At 44.3% G+C, this 19,252-nt stretch overlaps 1 protein-coding gene across 7 annotated transcripts in view; it reads left to right on the top strand.

Annotated features, from left to right (window-relative positions):
• The window catches only part of NRAP (nebulin related anchoring protein), a 79,791-nt gene that overhangs the window by 46,636 nt on the left and 13,903 nt on the right, over nt 1–19,252 (top strand). For all 7 annotated transcript variants that reach the window (XM_077126074.1, XM_077126073.1, XM_077126078.1 and 4 more), the window contains 11 exons: nt 591–695; nt 3,611–3,709; nt 5,347–5,451; nt 6,109–6,216; nt 6,758–6,871; nt 9,858–10,055; nt 11,752–11,856; nt 14,258–14,356; nt 15,466–15,570; nt 15,917–16,024; nt 16,894–17,205. In XM_077126074.1, coding sequence (XP_076982189.1) covers nt 591–695; nt 3,611–3,709; nt 5,347–5,451; nt 6,109–6,216; nt 6,758–6,871; nt 9,858–10,055; nt 11,752–11,856; nt 14,258–14,356; nt 15,466–15,570; nt 15,917–16,024; nt 16,894–17,205 — 1,458 coding nt within the window. The remainder of the gene's footprint in view (nt 1–590; nt 696–3,610; nt 3,710–5,346; nt 5,452–6,108; nt 6,217–6,757; nt 6,872–9,857; nt 10,056–11,751; nt 11,857–14,257; nt 14,357–15,465; nt 15,571–15,916; nt 16,025–16,893; nt 17,206–19,252) is intronic.

Genomic DNA, 19,252 nt, shown 5'->3' with positions numbered 1-19,252 from the left:
GTGGATAATAATGCCAGTCGTAGAGAACTGTCCATCTAAATGGCTTTCCATGAAAACTACCCATTCAGTGGCAAGTAAAGAAATGAGAAACATCCTTCTTGCCCTGCCCCCCCGCCCCACCGTGCATAGGAAGGAATTGTGGGGGGGGGGGGCGGCAAGAAGGAAGCCTTGGATGTCCTATGAAATTCCCTCAAATCGCTCCCCACCTGGGTTCTTTTGTGAGTTTTCATTTTCTTCTCCTTTGCATGTTACTTTAAACAAGAAAACGGGTACATAGATATGTGGATGTGCTTCCTTTCCAGGTAGAATGCAACCGCAGTGAGGGTCAAGGCTGCCTTTGCCCCTCCCCTGCCACCCACTCGTAGTGTTGGGTGGGGCCTGAAGCCACCATAAGCAGAGACGACTCCAATTAAAAGGAAATTAATTTGCCTTTTAGAGCCCTACCTGTGACTATGCATGCTCGGATAAGACAAAAGCAGCATCTAATTTGACTCAGCTGGCAACGGGGCGGCGTTGGGAGCTCTTAATGGCGCTTTAAATGTCCAAGCACCAACAATGGCCTGCCTTTTTTTCCCTTTCTCCTTTGTCAGAACCAGTACAGGGCAGATGTGAAGTGGATGAAAGGCGCAGGCTGGGTCGCCACCGGGTCATTAAATGTGGAGCAGGCGAAGAAGGCAGGAGAACTCATTAGCGAGGTGAGATTTCCTGACAGCATGGAGCAGGACCGGCTGCGTTAGGCGTGCAGCTTTTCTGTATAAAATTAAAATAATTTCCACTGAAAAGGCAAAGCCACATGAAAAGGCCTCAAAACCCAGACTAGGGCTGATAATTAGAGGGAAACCACACACCAAACACACCCCGGTAGGGACCCGGAGAGCCCTGGCTAAAAACAAAGTGGGCAACAAATGATATTATGAATAATAATGACAATCAAACGGAGCTCAATTGCTACCCACCAACTTACCTTTTTAATGAAGCAACACAGGAGAGATGATGAAAAGAGAAATGATTGCACCCAGAATCCCTTTTGTGACTTTTCTGCACGTTTTCTCCCTCTCCCTTTCCTCCACAGTGTAAACAGTGTTTGGGTATTCACATGGTATCAAACACGTGACAAGGCCCCCTCTTGTGGGGGTCTCATCTCAATTTAAATCTGTCTCCTGCTTTCTTGTAGCCACCCTGGTTGGACCCTCGGGCATTATGGCTTATAAAAAGAAACGCCTCCCTTGCATTTTAGGACAGTATCGTTGAGCAGCCCTTTTAAAGACTAGATAAAGGGTTTCTCAACCTGGGCACAACTGACATTCTGAGCGGGAGAGTTCTTTGTTGTGGCCAGCTGTCCTGTGCATTGTAGGACATTTAGCAGCAGCATCCCTGACCTCTACCCACCAGAGGCCAGGAGCAGCCCTCCCACCCTGAAGTGTGACAACCCAAAATGTTTCAGAAGTTGCCACATGTCCTTGGGGGTCAGAATTGCTGTGGTGGAGGACCCCTGGACTAGAAGCCAGGAAGTTGTTGGTTGCTTCCTTATCACACCAAGAGCTTAACACCATCAGACAATCCCAGTCCACCTCTGCTCATGTCTGTCTGGGAAGGGACTTGTCAGGAAGGAATGTAAGCATTTGTTTAGTTGCCTTCAGGACAGCCTGGCCTTTCTGGAATTCTTTGAGTGCTGAGGAATCAGAAAGGGCCATAGCCCTAGGCGACTTCAGTCTTGGTGACATGCCTCCTGGAATGTTCTTTTGAGTAGACTTTCTTACTAAAACAAAAAGACACCTAGGGTGGTGCAGCGGTGACTCAGTGGCAGAGTTCTTCCCTGCCGTGCTAGAGACCTGGGTTCGATTCCTGGAGCCTGCCCATGCAATAAATAAAGAGAGAAAAAAGAAAATGAAAAAGACACCTATGTTGATTTTTCAAATCATACTTGTCCAGCAGTGATATTTTCCCATGGGAGAGCATTCTAGAGTTCAAAAGTGGCTTTGGGATGGGCAATGGTGGCTCAGTAGCAGAGCTCTTGCCTGACGTGCTGGAAACCCAGGTTTGTTTCTCGGCGCTTGGCCATGTGGAAAAAAAACAGTGGCTTTGCTCTGGTTGTCCTGATTTTTAGGGACCTTGGTCAAGAGCTCAAGGCTCAGATGACCCTGGGGGCTCAGTGGAGACTCTTCTGCCTTAGGATGTTCAGTCCAATTGACGAGAGGCACTTTTAAGATGCTGAATATGAAAATGTACTCCTGTACATGCTTTTGTTTTAAGGCTCCACTGTCCCAAACTGTCAATTTTGGGCCCATCATAAAAGAAAATGAAAAGTAAAGACCATTATGTACATACTTTATGGCTCAAGATGATTCCTTCATGCGTCTAGGTCTTGTATCCAATGGATTTTTTTGAGTCCTTTATCCCACGGTAGTCTGAGTTTTCCACCTTATTGTGCAAACTTGCTAAACAAATTTGTTTATCTTCCTTAGCGTCTTTGCCTCCTGCCAGTCCCTAAACTTTCCCAGCCATCTGGTTTCAGGCTGGCATGCTTTATGTCAAATTGGGATGACCTCTTAACTTTGCGACTGAACGCCAGGCACTGCTGAAAGCGCTGCCAGTGCACACCCACTTACTTTCTGGACTAGGTAGTAAATATTTGTGGTTTTGCAGGCCATCTCATTTCTATCACAACTACTCAACCCTGCCAGTGTAGCACAAAAGCAGCCCTAGACAAGATGTAACCTAATGAGCATGGCTGTGTTCCAGTAAAATTTTATTCACAAGAACAGGTGGTGGGCCGGATTAGCTGGATCTTGAGGGGTATGTCTTCTTAAGACAATCCAGTATATAAAAATCCAACCAGATACATGAGAGAATGTTTCCAAAATATGTATTTGATTTGAGAAAACATATACCCCATGATTCTGTTAAAGTTGCAATTGTTTATAGTCCTCTGAAAATAAACTTTGATTTTTTTAGAAAAAGGAATTAAGCATGAGTTTTTAGCATACTTCAAAACTGGTTACCTAGATCTTTGCCAATATGTAGATTATTTTTCAGTGTCTTTCAAATTGTGTGGTCCTTTCAATAATAGCATCCTTTTTCTTGTCATTGCAATATTTTAAAAAGTTATTGCAAATGTTAACTGAATCGGGCTTTAAGGTGATTGGATGGTTTATACTCGCCGACTGTTAAATACAAGAGTTTTGACTGTGATAATCTCTGCCAAGCCCTTTTGTGGAAGGCAAACTTCAACTGATAAATGTAACTATGGATGTCCTTTCTTGCTTAGACAACCCAAACTAAAATAAGTAAACAAATACTGCGACACATATTGGAAGCCTAAAAAAATACTTTCCTAAGTGTATATCCTACAGTATTTTACTGGGATAAACTAATGTTGAAATGCTTTCTTTACACCAGTAGAAATGCTTTAATGTTAATTGACACGAGGTTATTCTTAAATTGAAACAAATATTAACCTGAAGGCACCTAGGATATAAAGATGGAGGAAGCAGTATAATAATTATGTTCACAAATTCACTCTAATCTTGAGCAACCTATGATTTTCTCTTTCAAATGGCATGAAAGAGCAGCACAAAATTCACAGCTTTGATCTTTTTCTGCTCAACAGAAGAAGTACCGTCAGCATCCAGATGCTTTGAAGTTTACCAGTATTAAAGACACTCCGGAGATGGTCCAAGCCAGAATTAGTTATACCCAAGCAGTGGATGTAAGTGATAATGTATATACATTATGACTAGAAGAGTGGGCTCTTCTTTCAACACGGCGATTGAAGCAGAGGGGTTCTTGGGCTTGCTCCTTCTGTTGTCCTAAGGATGAAGGAGCTTCTTGTCCTTTGCTGAGATGTACCTTAGCGGGGGTGCCTCCTCATTAGGATGCAAATGGGGTGTTCCTGCACTTCCATGCCAAGTGGGGCTCGGCCACCCCACAGCCCAGATGCTCTCATTCTTTTCCACTTGCCTGTCTTACATATTGGTCTGTGGTGGGGCCCTTTTTCTTTCTCCTTTTGTTTCAAAGTGTTGTTTCTGAATTGGAACTTTGGGATGGAATTCGTAATAATTGGAATAACCTTGAGGCCATGGTGCAGGAATTGTGGCTCTCTGCATTTACCAAAGACTTTAAAAATGACTTGGGTCAGATTTATGTAGATCAAATTAACTTTAAAACCATTTCCTATATCCCTTTTATAATGTGGAATCAAAATTTGGCCTTTGGTCCTCTCAGCACAGGATTCATTGGGGACTAAATTGAACGATCAGATCTTATAAAAATTCACTTTTGGATGTGGGTTAGCCCTGTTTGCCTATTCTACTCTCTACTGAGAGAGGCCCACTGATCTTTATGTAGCACAGATATGGCTTTTAACATTTTCAGACCATTTAAATTGCCATGAGGAAAATTAAAAAAAACACAGGGAAGGGGTGTCAAAATTCTCTCCCTTGCTTCCTTTGCTTTGTTCCATTGAACAAATGACTCTAATTGTACCTTATTAGATAGACATTCTGAAATGGCCCGAGTCCCTGTTAGACTGTGTTGCAGGGTGGTTTACAAGGTTATGGATTTATGAATTTTTATAATTCATTCATAATCAACCCATCAGATCCTAATTGAACTCTGAGAAGAGTGAATGGTCAAATAAGAACTTCTGTATGAAGAGAAAAAGACCTGGTTCTTCCTGACACTAACCAACTCTAGGGGGCGCTGCTGTGATACGTAGAAATGTGGACACAGCTGATGAGATCTGCGATGGGAAAGCCCAGTGGAGAAACTTCCTCTGGTGGTGGGGAAATTTGGCTGATGCCAGCTCCATGTGTCACTGCTGAGCACTAGTATGTTACCAGTCCAAATCGGAGTTCGGGGGTGAATAGAGCCCCAGACCCAGCCAGGAGACATTTATCAGAGCAAAACTCCCAGAGATAGGAGAGGGGAATGAGACTGAAGTAGACCTGGTGGGAACGTCACCTTGGGAAAAGTGACCTTCTCTTAAGTCTTCTGAATCCTGATGATGCCTTCTCGTAGCTTGTAGTTAATAAAATTACTAGATGTTAACTAGTACTCATTTTCTCGTTTGCCACCCATCTCAGCAGTATACTTACTACAAGTGGGGCGTTAACTAAGGGGAACGTTTGAGCCTGTCATGGTCTGAGCTGGGAAGTAGAACTCGGGAGAGGGTGAGGTGCATGTCACCTGCTGGCTATGACATCTAGATGGAGGCTGGGAGCTCGCCTTCCTGTGTCTGCCAGGAGATGGTAGAGGCAGCAGCTCTGTCATCTTGGAGTATAACTTGGCCGACGGCTGCATGGGGAGAGACTCAGGCTTTAATCCACAACCTCCCTCCATCTACAGAGGCTGTACAAGGAGCAAGGAGAACACATAAAGCATCATTACACTCAGACTGCAGACCTCCCGGAAGTCCTGCTGGCCAAGCTGAATGCTATGAATATCAGTGAGGTGAGGCTGAGGGATTTTAATTTTGGGAGAGTAGCAACAACTTCGTGGGCTGCCACGCATGGCTTAGTGCTCTGCTGTCACCATCTTGAGATTTGTAATCATTTTGAAACAGGGGGCCCCACTTTCATTTACACTGGGCCCTGCAAATTATGTAGCAGCAGGTCTTGCAGAAGAGTTAAGCTTGATTAAAAGAATGAGATGACAGAAATGTCTGTCCTAGCATAGAGGGCATTTGTACTAAGGTGCTGAAATGTGGGGGCGGCAGAACACAGCTGAGTATATCAGGGGCTGCCCCAAGGAGCGATCTTCTGACTTGTCTTTATCTGACATAAAGACCTATGTAAATGCAACTTCATGACTCCATCTTCCAATCAAATTGCTACTCAGGAATCCTGGGTCTGTTCAACCCCATAGCTCTTGTTTTTAACTCCTGTCCTCTTTTCTGGCTCTAACCCTCCCCCCCCCCTTGCCCCCTCCAAGGGCATGAGGCAGGATCTACCTCTTCGGTGGTTTTCTGCTAAGCCACAATGATCTCTGACCTGAACGGGGTGGGGGTGGGGGTCTCACAACAAACCACATTCCCATTTTGGTAGACCAGAGTCTAGAAAACCATCAGGTCACAATGAAGATCTTCATTGGTTCACATCTTCCCAACAGACGCGTTATAAGGAATCCTGGAGCAAACTTCGAGACGGTGGATATAAACTGCGGTTGGACGCCATCCCCTTCCAGGCGGCAAAGGCTTCTGGAGAAATCATAAGTGATGTGAGCATCAGCCTCCATTACGTGACAATGTTCAATGCTAACCAGTTTTCCCCTTACCCCCAAGTCAGATCCTGCCTTCTTTTGCCGGTGGATAATATCCTCTCCTCTCTGAACTGATGGTCGTAGGGCCATCAGATAACCATCGAGGAATAACATATCTTGCAACAAAAAAATTCCCTAGCTTGGGGTACAAAGCCAAATGCTGGACTATAAACCTGGGCCCTGGGCAGATAAAATACACTCTCCACCCAGTGCTTTCATAAAGCGAGTCCATGTGAAGAGACTGCTAACAATGCACCCACCTTCCTCTAGGCTGGGCCGCCCAAGTGCTAACGCGTCCTGCCATTTCATATCGAGCCCTTTAGTCATTGGGAGTGTTGCATATGAAAGAATAGACCTTTTGACGAGTCCTGCGCGCGTTTTCTTTTAACTCACCCAGTTACTGTCAAGAGAACAAAACATTTTCGCCCAATACCCACCTCTTCCATTCTGTGTCCCTTGTCCCTGAGCTGTTACTCTCTCCTGCTCTCTTTCCCTTTAGTACAAATACAAAGAAGCATTTGAGAAAATGAAAGGACAGATGCTTGGCTCCCGGAGCTTGGAAGATGATATCAGCCTGGCACATTCAGTGTACGCGGCCTCGCTGCAGAGCGATGTAAGTCAGAGAGAATGCAGAGGCAGCTGTGTGCCCCTGCCTATCGATGCTCCTAGCACGGCCAACTAATTTTGTTTGTCTTTCTGATTGTGAGTATTGGCTTTGCTAACGTCAGTGACTAGCTGTGTGGCACTGTTGAGTCACTTGACCTCTCTGGGCTTTAGCTGCTCCTTCTGTAAAATGAAGGGTTGGACTCATTGGCCCTTCTATCAGTCAGGGTTCCCAGAGAAACAGAACCCACAAGATATATGATATATGTATATGTCGTGAGTTTACATATACTATATATGTATATAGTATATATGTATATTTATTTGCACATGTACATTTTATATATATATATATATATATATATATATACATATATAATATGAGTTTTATTTTAGAGAATTGGCTCATGTAATTGTGAGGGCTGGCACGTTGGAATTCCGTTGGGCAGGTGGAATTCCGTAGGACAGGGAAATTCCGGAAAGTATGATGTTGAAATCTTGAATCTCAGTTTCTTGGGGGAGGATGGCAAGCTGGAAACTCAGAGTAGAAGGTGTAGTCTTGAGGTAGAATTTCTTCTTTCCAGAACCCTCAGTTCTTTGCTCTTCTGGCCTCCAAATGATTGGATGAGTTCCACCCACATTGTGGAGGTTAATTTCCTATACTTAAAGTCACCTGAGTTTAGGAGCTAATCCCATTTACAAAAGACCACCACAGCAGTATCTAGGCCAATGTTTAACCAGACAGCTGGACACCATAACCTGGTCAGGTCAACATATGCAAGTAACTATCACGACCCCTTCGTTCACTTCCAGGTTAGGTGTTATATGATTTTGACCAATGGCTATAAATGGGTGCCTGTGGGGTCTGCAGAGGTGTTTTATTTTGTCTGCAGGGTATTTGGGGTGTTGGTACTGAATTAATTGCAAACCTTTAAACTGGAAAATTTTACTTAAAGTTTTAGACTTTTGGCCAGAAGTTGGATCTGGATTCCTCAAGGCTACACATTACTGACGGCTCATTTGGAAGGGACACATGCTGTCCTGGTCACCAGCCACCCTTCCCCACCCCCACCCCCTACTTGCTTCACATTTTCAGGTTATCTGCTTGGCTCCTATAGGCAACTGAGTTTGCAACCCTGATTGCAAGCTCTGGCTGGTACATGTGTGTACACACTGACTCCTTGCACCTATGTGAATTGGTTAATGACAGTGGTGAAAGCCCATATGTGCACAACGTGTTACAGAGGACTCAGCACTTTTAATACAGCGTCTCGTCTAATGTTACACTATCTCTGGGAACTGGATCTTGTTATTCACCCTGGTTTACTGATAAAGGACAGTGACCCCGAGAGGCCCAGACCCTTTCCTAAGGTTGGGCAGAAAGGAGCAGAGCCAGGACATGGAATCAGCTCTGCATCTCATGCTCTTTTCACAGTACCACAAATTCTCTGCCATAATGTTCTCTGCCTCAGTTTCCTCATTTCTGACATTTTTTTCCTTTTCTATCCTGGGTTGCTGGTCTAAGAGCTTAGGGTTGGACATTAATGGCCCTCTGCTATAAAGAGAGAATTGTTAAGGATTTTGAAGGGTGCAGTTGGGGGGCTTGGCTCAAGCTTCAGGGAGGCAGTGGAAAGGAGTGGAAAGGAGAAGGAGGAGGAAGAGGGGGTGGTTATGCACATGAGTCCCAAGAAAGCCCTGAATGAGCATCATAGACATTTAAACAGCTCCTCAAAAGGCAGTGGAGGGTGACTCTCCAAGGTCTGAGGACTTCGCCTGGGTCCCTGTACCAGGGTCTTGGAGTGCAGAGGGGCCACCCATTCTGGAGCATTGACTGGTTCTATCCCCCGTCCCGTGTGTGGACAGCCCCTTCCAACCTGAAGAGGTTGGAGCGGGCATAGCCCAAATGCCCCTGGATGGTGGGAGAAAGATCAAAGGTGATCGTGGAGTTGTACAGAGAGGGTTGGGTTTAGCAAATGAGTATGAGTGCTGAATCACGATACTGATATTTCTTTTAGCCTCCAGTACCTTAGGGCAGGTAGAAATAAAAACCTAAAATTGTGGAATTGTGGCCCATGCCAAACTCTAAAATCTGTTCTACAACTAATTGTTGTAATGCACTTTGAAATTTATTGCTTTTATGTATATATGTTATTTAAAGAGAGGGAGGAGTGTAGCAGAGAATGGGATTTGACAGATGAGGCTGACTGTTGAATCATTAAATTGATATTTCCGTTGGTCTCTAGTGTCTTGGGGTAGCTAAAAGAGAGGATGAGGAGTTGTAGAGCTGTAACCCATACAAAACTTTAAAATCTGTTCTATAACTACTTGTTGAAGTATACTTGGAAATTTGTTGCTTTTTTGAGTATGTGTTGTGTTGCTTAATGGAAGAAAAACGTTAAACAAACAAACAAACAAAAGGTAATAGAGCTGTTATTCTGGAAATGGGCCTCCCTCTTCCTTGCTCAGGATGCGTGTTGGACTTTTGGGGATCCCCATCCCTCAGGACTGAATCTCACTACCCCTGGCTCCTCGATTTAGTAGATGTGATAATCTGATTCACTGAAGAAGAAGCACTTCATAAGCTAGCATGAGAGGAGAGGAGTCCTTGGTTTCTAAAATCTGAATTTGGAGGGGAGAAGATCTGGTGGGCCAGCACAGGTTAGCCAGGCACTTTCTTGTATCTGGATAATGGGAAGATCTAGAGACCTGCACGAGGGAATCACTGACATTATGTCTGTCCTTTGAACTCCTGTGTTTTTCCCAATTGGACCTTCTTCACCCAAACCAGTGGCCTCCAGAAGCTGGGGCTGGTGAGTGTCAGGACCTGGAAGTGAGCCCTGCTAATTACACCGGTCTCCACAAGAAAGGGGCATCAGCCCTGCCAAGAACGTCTCCCAACCTTACCTGGAATAATTGTATTGCAGTTGCTCTCTCTGATGGTATAGTAGCCAATGGTGGCTTTGAAATGGCTGCTGTTGATTTGTCTGCCCCTCTAGGTAAATTACAAGAAAGGCTTTGAACACGCAAAGGCACAGTTCCATCTGCCATTGGACATGGTGACCCTGGTACATGCCAAGAAGGCCCAGACCCTGGCCAGTGACCAGGATTACAAACACCCACTCCCCCAGTACACTGCCGTGGTAGAAGACCTGAGGCTGAGCTGTGCCAAGAAAGCTCACAAATTGCAGAGCGAGGTAAGGACTCCTGGTCTCCCTCTCTGGACAGTTTTCATCTCAAATTTGATCATGAAGTAATGACTTGGCTCAGCGGGAGCTCCAGAGATGAGGGATCTTAAACCTTTGTCTCCTTGTGAAACACTGCCCCAGTGTTCCTGTCTAGCCCTTAAGCACACTTACACAAATTTAATCATAGCAACCACCATTTATTGAGCATTTATGTGAGCTCTAAGTATTGTGTTTTCATGCATTATCTCATTTAATCCCCACAATAACTCTATGTAGCTAGTCTTTATCTCTATTTTACAGAGAAGTTATGAGGAAGCGCCCACAAGTTAAATACCTTGCCCAAGACCACACAGCTGTTAATGAGAAATGGGCATTCTGGGATTAGAGCTTAAAAACTTAGATCATGTCTTATGGCAACACTGTAGTTTTGAATATTCAAGGTTTGCCAGTGGTATTGCCTCTGGTCTCAGCTGGACTGGAGGTTCCTCTTTGTATTTCTTACTTTCCTGAGCCACCATGTTCTGAGGAGTGCTAAGATGTGTTGAGAGAGGCTGCTCAGACCTCCTGAGAAACTGACCCACTTCAAGAAGGACAGAGTATTTGGGAAAAGGGCAGGGAAATTAGAGAGCTAGGGATTCTTTCTAGGTTCTTTCAAGGGCTTCTTGGAGGCCTTCCTGCTTCTCTGATGTGCATTTCTAGCTCATCACACCTGTTTTCTGAGGCAAGGGGACTCAGGAGGGCCAGGAAACATTGGAGGATTTCCTCACTTCCCAAGAGATGCAGCATGTCTCCTCCCAAAAGACAAAGTACAGCCTATTTGGTACTCACCTTCTTTCCCCAGCATGCTAAGTTTTCATCCTATACTATGTGAAAATAATGGGCCCTTGTAGGAAAACAAAACCTGTTTCCTGGTTTGGCAGCGCCTGCAAGCTCAGTGGCACTCAGATCTGGGATTTGTCATCTGTTTGAATGTTATGCCTGTGTACAGCACTTACTGAATGACATAAACTGTCAGGAGTCCGAGAGCAGCTGTAGGAACTGGTGACAGGGGAGCTGCCATACTCATCTCGGGCCTGTTGTCACTTGAGCAGAGCCCTCACTTGCCCTGCCTCTCACTGTGAGAGCAGTTGGAAGGCAGCACACTCAGGGGGTACCTTGGTGGCTGAAGGGGAGTGAATTTGGGGGCCCTTTAAACTGTCATCCCAAATCACTCGGGTACACATACTCACCCCTGCCCACACAGACAGGCCTTTTTGCCAGATTATTCTGGATGCATTTATTAGTTCTTTCTTAACCCATGATTAATGAATGCCAACCTCTGCTGCTGGGTTTTGTTTTAGAAGACCTGTTAAACCATTTCCACATTTGCCTCAAAACAACAACTTTCTAAACACAAGCCACTGTAGCGTTTGTTTTGACAGACCCACATTAAAATAGAAATCTGTCTAGTATCACTGTAACAGCTACTCTGAGACAAGTGACAGCAGAATTATTTTCTTCTGACCTACATTTGTTTTCTTCCTAATAAGAATTTATTAAGAAGCAGTTATGTGTTAGCTGAGTATAATATATCTGGAGAGACTGGTTTGGCCTGGAGTTCTAATTATGACACTGTCCTGGTGATATTTCATGAGTCCTTTGGCTTCTCTTTGTTTCTTTCTCCTTTGAGTTTGGCTTTTCTGATTCTTTGTTTTATTGTTTACAGAATTTGTACCGGCAGGACCTGAACTTTATGAAAGGCGTTGCCTGTGTTGTTCCCGGGACGTTAGAGATTGAAGGGAGAAAGAAAGCATCTGAACTCATCAGCGAGGTAACTGGCAACCCTGGAGGGGTGAGGGGTGCCAAGTGTATTTCCATAGGAGAAGTGCAGCAATCAGTTTCATTCTTACTGATAAGGCAGTCAGATGCTCTGCAGTGAGCAGTAGTAACCCTCTGCTTAACCACTTGCACTTTCCTGGCCTCTTTTCTTACTGGTTTCTCTATTCCAGACTGGATACTGTTTAAGTCAGCTTTGCAAAAACAGAGTCAATTCCTCTATTAACATATAAGAATTATTCATTGGCTCGTAAGATGTGCTTTCCTAGTATCCCTTTGAAGAGTGGCTCTGTGGTACAATGAAAAGAGAGCAGGATTTGGAGGCCAACAGCTGAAGATTGAAATTCCAGGCCAGTACTCCATTGCTGTGTGACCTTAAGTCAGTGACCTGCCCTCTCTGGGTTTCAGTCAAATAGGGATAATAATACATCCCTCATTTGGTTTTTATGAGGATTAGCAATTATCTAAGCATGTGCTTCTCTGGCAGCTTTATATGAAATGGTTGCTATAAACTTGGTTATAATATCTTGGTTAAAAATACAGAAGTCTTGAATTCCAAGCCCAGAATTCTTTTCAGGGTCAAAGAGATCTCTCTTTGGACTCCTGGGGATCTTGCTTACCCCTGAGGGCATATCATGACTTCCTTTCCTGGTCGATGTCAGGACAGGAGGGCATAATGGAAACACTGGAAGTAAAAGAGTTCACTGACCACCCTGGGTGAGACAGAATGGCTTATGGTTTGCATAGACATTGATTTAGGATTTCTGGGAAATCAAAATTGGCCTCATTGTGGGAGTTTAGGTTTTGCTCTGTGCTTAGATTTTCCAAAGAGATCTCTATAGTGAGTGATTTCCAAATCTCAGGATGCATCAGGGCTTCAGAAACGTACAGGTGCTTGAGCCCCACTGACAATCTACTGAATCCCAGTCTCCCAGGGTGGAGCAGAAGCATGTGTATTCTTTAAAAATTGTGCAATTGTTTCTGCTAGACAGCCAAAGCTGGGGAGCTGTAGATCTCTGGTGACAAAGGTCAGCAGCAAACCTCAAATTCAAATAGTCGCGATCATATTCATGTCAAAGGACTAGCTCTCCTTTTCCCATTGATAAGCACCTGATTCAGTCTGTCGCGTCTTCCTCTCTGCTTCTGCATCCCATTGAATTCTGAGATCACAAGAGCAGGAGAGGGACTGAATTCTTGAGTGACAGACCTGCTGCCTTTGCAAAATGGGGTTTTATAACTGATATTTTTCCCCTTCAACTTTTTTTTTAGTACAAAATGATTTTATTAAAAAAGTTGCAAAGCTAAAGGAGGGATCTCACCCTTCGTTAATAGAAAGCAGTTTTCACAGGACATAGCAAACCATTTTAGCTTTGTGTCAAATGACAACAGAAGAGTAAGTTTCTGTTTAGGATCCCCACCCCATCCCATTGGGCGAAGTGCTCAGAATCTTGGGGCATGAGAGCACGTTCCCTGGGCTGTAGCCCGCAGCAGACCCTCTCTCAAGTGGAATGCCACTTCTTCCCCCCACCACACGAGGCCTTATGCCCATTGTTCTATGGGGGACCCTGAGAATCCTGAATTTTAAAATTAAGAAAAATGTGAAAGGACAGTTAAAAACTAATACAAAACCCATACAGAGAACTATAACATACCCCCCCACCCAGATACCTAGACCCACCAATTTTAACATTTTAGAAATTGGCCATATCATTCCATCCATTCACCCATTTGTCTCTGTTCATCCATCCAGCTTTCTGCCCATCTGTTTACTAAACATTTGAGACTAGGTTATATGCATCATGCTCCTTGAACACCTAACATTTCCATGTATATTTTCTAAAATACAAGGATATTCATTTATGTAACCACTTTAAGTGCAGTCACCCACTTCAAGAAATTTAACACTCATATAAAGCTTACAGTCTATATCTCAGTTTTTTACATGTCCCAATAATGTCCTTTTGAGCCTTTTCTCTTCCATTATTAAATCCGGTCCAGGATCATGTATTACATCTCATTGTCATTGTCTCATTAGTCACTCTTTTTCTTTAAATGTAGAAACATATATACAACAAACTTTCCTATCTCAATCATTCCCCAGCAGGGAGATTAATCGCATTCACCACATGACAGTATCCTCACCAACCTTACCCCAGACTGAAACCCTCTACCCATTTCCCCCTCTCCCACCCTGGTAAACTACTGTGCATATTGTAGCTATTTCATATGAGTTGAATCATATAACATTTGTCCTTTTGTGTCTGACTTCCATCCTTCACCATGATGTCTTCAAGGTTCATCCATGTAGTGGTATAACTGGCATTTAAAGAACTGGTTCGTCTTCTGGTTTTACGCCTTACAGAGTCTTCTTATTCCCTTCTTGTGTGTCAATGTAGAGTAAATACCGTCAACAACCCCAGTCATTCAGGTATACAGCTGTGACAGACTCGCCCAGCCTCCTTCACGCCAAATTCAGCAATCAAATTACGAATGAGGTACAGTCTCCTGATGACTTTGGAACAAGTGTTTTAAAAACAGCTAGGTGGTTAAAAATATGTGTTTATGTTTGTGGGGTGGGGGAGTGGGGGAAGAGCATGGATGTTTGCATGGAGGTTTGGAAAGAAAAAAATGTCATTATATGAAGCCTGAACATTTTCCAGAAGAAAAGAAGGCCCAGATGGAAATCCAGTTGAGTCTATAGTCTCACTAGTCCTCAAGGGTGGTCGTGGGCCAGCAGCTTCAGCACCTTGTGGGAACTTGTGAGGAAAGCTGAAATCTCAGGATCCATGCCTACCTCCTGAATCCAATGGTCATTTAGCAAGAACCTCTGGTGATTGCCTTGCACATTAAAGCTTGAGAAGTACTGGTCTATAATTCATTTGGTCTCTATAGGCAAATATTGGCTATTCACTTTTACATTGATATTCTATTTATTAGAGGGAGGAATCTTTATGTCCAAGGACAGTTTATACAGTGTTATCAGTCTTCTTGGTTCTTCACCTCCTCCTCTCTCTACCCAATGAACATTTTAATAATTCTCTAGCAGAGGGAAGAGAAAGAGGAAGGAAACTTATTACACAAAATCCTCATCCAGTCTTATTGGTTCACTTCGTTTAGTAGCTCTCTTACATGTTTGAAATGGAAGGTCAGTTTGGCAGAGAATTAAATTTTGAATCATCTCTAGTTTTTAAGATTCTTCTTCAGACTTCTACAAGTCAGTTGAGATTTGGCTATTTATACTATTAGTTCCCCACCTCACACCAAGTTGAAGAGTAAGAAGTGGCAGCTTGGTGTATTCCTTCTTTTTTTTTTTTTTGGTATGGGCAGGCTCTGGGAATCAAACCCGCGTCTCTAGCATGGCAGGCAAGAATTCTGCCATTGAGCCACCATTGCAGCACCTTGTGTATTCCTTTTATATCACTCAACTTGACTTATAATAGATTGTCTTTACTGAAAGCACCCAATTCCTCCAGGCTATGATGCATCCATCACACAGCGAATGGCCTTTTACAAATGTGAATTTCCCCAATCACAGATCAGGGACTCCCAGTACTGCAGAAATGCACAGCATTTATTTTCTCACTCCTTTTTTCCCCCTTCCCAGCGCCTCTATAGAGCAGCTGGAGAAGATGCGAGACACCAGTACACAATGACCCTGGGTCTGCCCGAGTTTGTCCGAGCGAAGATGAACGCCACCAATCTGAGTGACGTAAGCCTTTCTCCTTGTTGAAGTCCGGGCATGCTGCCAAGGCCCTGAAGTCTGTATCTGGGAAGTACAGCAGCGATGACCTTTCTGGTGTTGATGGAAACGTCTTTAAACGTGTATCCTAGAGGCCCGTGTTAAACATACCTGCACGCAAATGTGTTGAGTGCATAAGTGTCAGAGCCTGCTCCAGTGTGTGTGCTAATGAGGTTTTCTCTGCAAAATAGAAAGCTTTTTGCTTGGCAGAAATCGATTCTGGAATACTGTACTACAAATGAAAGGGGTAGCCTTTGTTCATTGATTCATGTAATTTTTTTTTTTTTAAAGAAGGCTACATGTGTTCCTACTTTAGGCAAAATACCAGGAGTCTTGGCGTAATCTTCGTGCTCAAGGCTACAAGCTGACAATAGATGCGCTCCCCTTCCAGGCAGCTCGGGCCTCTGGAGATATAGCCAGTGATGTGAGTGGAATGATTTGACCTTCCATCTTGCCTAATTTCTGTAAACTTCATGTAAAACCATGTCTACAGCTGATTTTTCTGAATGAAAGCAAATCTATAACCATGTAAGACAGGATGTCACCTGCAGAATATATTAGTTATGAATGAGATTCTTCGACAGAAGGAGGGAGAGAAAAGACTCCGTTAGTCAGAAGTTAAATTCAGACAAAGCTTGGTAACAGGAAGGAAATTAGGCTTTATTTCTATTTGCAATGATTAGAGAACGATCTGCCTGTAGCGCGGAACTGCCTGCTTTCCAACTCCACCCAGAATTAGAAAGAGACCTCTCTGCAGAAACCCTTCTACAGCCGTAGCCCAGCACCCTCTCTGCTCTCTGTGGTTTCATGCACGGCCTTAGGGTTTACCGGCTGTGTTTCAGCCACTCTGCTGCTGACGTCCGTAGCGTTGGGACATGAAGGTGACTTTCTCGTTCTCACAAACAAATCACAGAAAAATGCAGACTTCAAATAAATGGATCCTGTCTTTTGGGGTTTACTGTTTTACCAAGTGCGAACAGATAAAGCACAAGTTTCTCTTTTACCCTTTGTGATAAATTCCTTTCGGCCATAGGATAGGTAAAGGGAACGGAGCCCTCCCGTGGGGTCTGAGGCTCTGCTTTTAATTAGACGGGAAAGACGGAGCCATGTTTGAATTGTTCGTCCCCCTGGGGAGGGGACACACTCTTAGGCCATCCCCGGTGTGGCCTTTCTGGTAATCATCCTGTCCTAGCGTAAGAAAAGGTGAATTTTCTAGGGTGTAGGAAGAGAGCGTGTAGTGGAGTGTGAGCAGGCCAGGGTGCCGGCCCCTGACCAGCTGGTCCTCCCTCCCAGCTTCTCTACAGACACGACTTCGTGAAGGAGCGAGGCCGGCTCATCGGGGCCCGGAGCGTGAGTGACGACCCCAGGCTCCTGCACTGCCGGCGGATGGGCCAGCTGCAGAGCGAGCGCCAGTACAGGGGGCGGGCGGCCGGCAGCCAGGCCCAGTACCACCTGCCCTTGGACATGGTGAACATGGTCCACGCCAGGAGGGCCCAAGCACTGGCCAGCGACCGTGACTACCGGACACGGAGCCACGCATTCACGGCACTGCCCGAGGACCTGAAGATGGTCTGGGCCAAGAGAGCGCACGCCCTGCAGAGTGAGGTAGGGGGCAGCCCCGGGGATGCAGACAGCTCCTGACTTCCCTCCTCCCACCTGGGCAGAAGTGGAAATCTCTGCTTTCTTCCCTAGCCTTCACAGGCCAACCTGTTCCCCCGGCCCCGCCCCAAACAACTGTGCACTCGGTCTGTATGATCTAGGTTGGAATCATTCATTCAATCATTCAGCAGATATTTATTGAGCACCAACTATGTGCCAAACTCTGTTCTAGGCCATAGTGGTACAGCGGTCACCAAGAGTCAAAAATGCCTGTGCTCACGGAGCCTCCATTCTAGCGGCAGGGGCAGGTTGGGGGACAGAGATAAATGAGAACATGATAAATAAGTAAACCGTATAGAGCACGGTGACGCGTGCTATGGGAACAAACAAGGCAGGGGAAGTGGGATAAGAGTATGCGAATATATGTGCGTGTGTGCACGTGCACATATACACACGTGCAATTTGAAGTAGGGGTCAGGGTGGTCCTCATTAAAAAGGTGATATTTGACCAAAGACCTAAGGGAGATGAGGGAATGGAGGGAAAACATTCCACACAAATGGAATAGCCACTCTCAAGGCCAAGGCCCTGAGGCGGGGGCGGCTTGGCATAGCTGAGGCCCATGGTAAGCCAGCAAGGTTACAGGGGTCATCAGGCACAGGAGATCGTCAGGCACAGGCAGAGAGAAGAGGGCTGCGCTACATTCGGTAAAGTTGATGACACTGCCTGGCAAGAATTTTACTCATCAGTCACACCCGACCAGTTACTTCCCGTGGGCTGGCCCCATTCTAAGAGCTCTGCAAGTACTGCTGACTTTTATCCTGGCCGCAGTGCAGTGCGGTGGGTAGAGTTGTTACTTTTGTTTGAGAGATGAGAGTACCCAGGAGGTGCTAAAGCTGGACTTGACTCCAGAACCGGTACTCTTTTTTTTTTAAATTAGAATTATTGGATTTATTTGTCCTTAAAACTCAGCTTCACCAAGTAGCAGATCAGGCTTCTGGAATAACAACTCTTATCCAGGCTGTAAACCTATCCAGAAGACAGAATTTATCTAACACCTTGGTTCCAGGATATTTCCACCCCAGAATTCTAAACCAGTCTCAGAACTGTATCTTCTTAAGGTCTTAATTGGAAAAAAAAATTGGACACATGTAATGTTCAAAATAGTGCATTCCATCTCTTTCCTTCCCTTGCTGAATGTGCTTCCCTCCTTTCTCCCGAGGGTGTGTTACTAAGAGATGTCTTGAATATTGCCTTTTCCAAGAAACCTGTCCAACAGCAGCTCTACTCCCTGGTTGAGAACTTAAGGAATTTCTTATAACAAGAAACAGTAACTATTTCTGAGATAATTGTTCTCAGTCATGGGTAAATTAGATTTATTTTATTCTATACCTTGTCTAGCTTTGCTTTCATCACTCTTTCCTATTTAAAGAAGTCAAACCCTAATTTTAAAACTTCTTACAATTTCTGTTAATTACTTGAGAGGAGGGTGGGACTTGGAAAGAAAGTTGGCTTGTTTTGTGGTAGAAGATTCTGAAAAGGGCAGATATTTACTCTTGAAATCATTAGGGGAAAAACTGCAAAGATTCCTTCTCGTTCTGATGATGAAATCATTTGTAGGCCAATACCAGAAACCTCCTGCTTCTGATACAATATAATATTGTTTAAGCACATTCAGAATTTATATTACTCTTTTTAATTTCTCTTTTCCCAAGTTTGGGTTCACAATTTGGTAGAAATAACCTAGAGAGGTAGTTAGAAGGAGTGAAGAGGAAACAATATTTATGTCTAGAAGCACCTGGGAAAACATGTAACATCTGTCATTTTGATCTCAGTTAACATTTATCTTTCCCTTGTGAATCTGGACATGCAATAGAGGAAGATGAACATTTTTCTTTTTAATCTTATCTGCTTGGACCACTCTCTCCTATTGTATCAATCCCCATATTATTATCATTACTCATAAAAATGAGTAATGCCTTTACAAAGATATGTTATATAAGAAATCCTTCTGAGGGGCTATTTTAGATTTAGATACTGAGTAACTTTTATTCA

This window comes from Tamandua tetradactyla, chromosome 13, assembly GCF_023851605.1.
Source record: "Tamandua tetradactyla isolate mTamTet1 chromosome 13, mTamTet1.pri, whole genome shotgun sequence".
NCBI lineage: Eukaryota > Metazoa > Chordata > Mammalia > Pilosa > Myrmecophagidae > Tamandua > Tamandua tetradactyla.
Note: the sequence above shows the minus strand (reverse complement) of the source record. Positions and strands in the feature narration are given on the sequence as shown.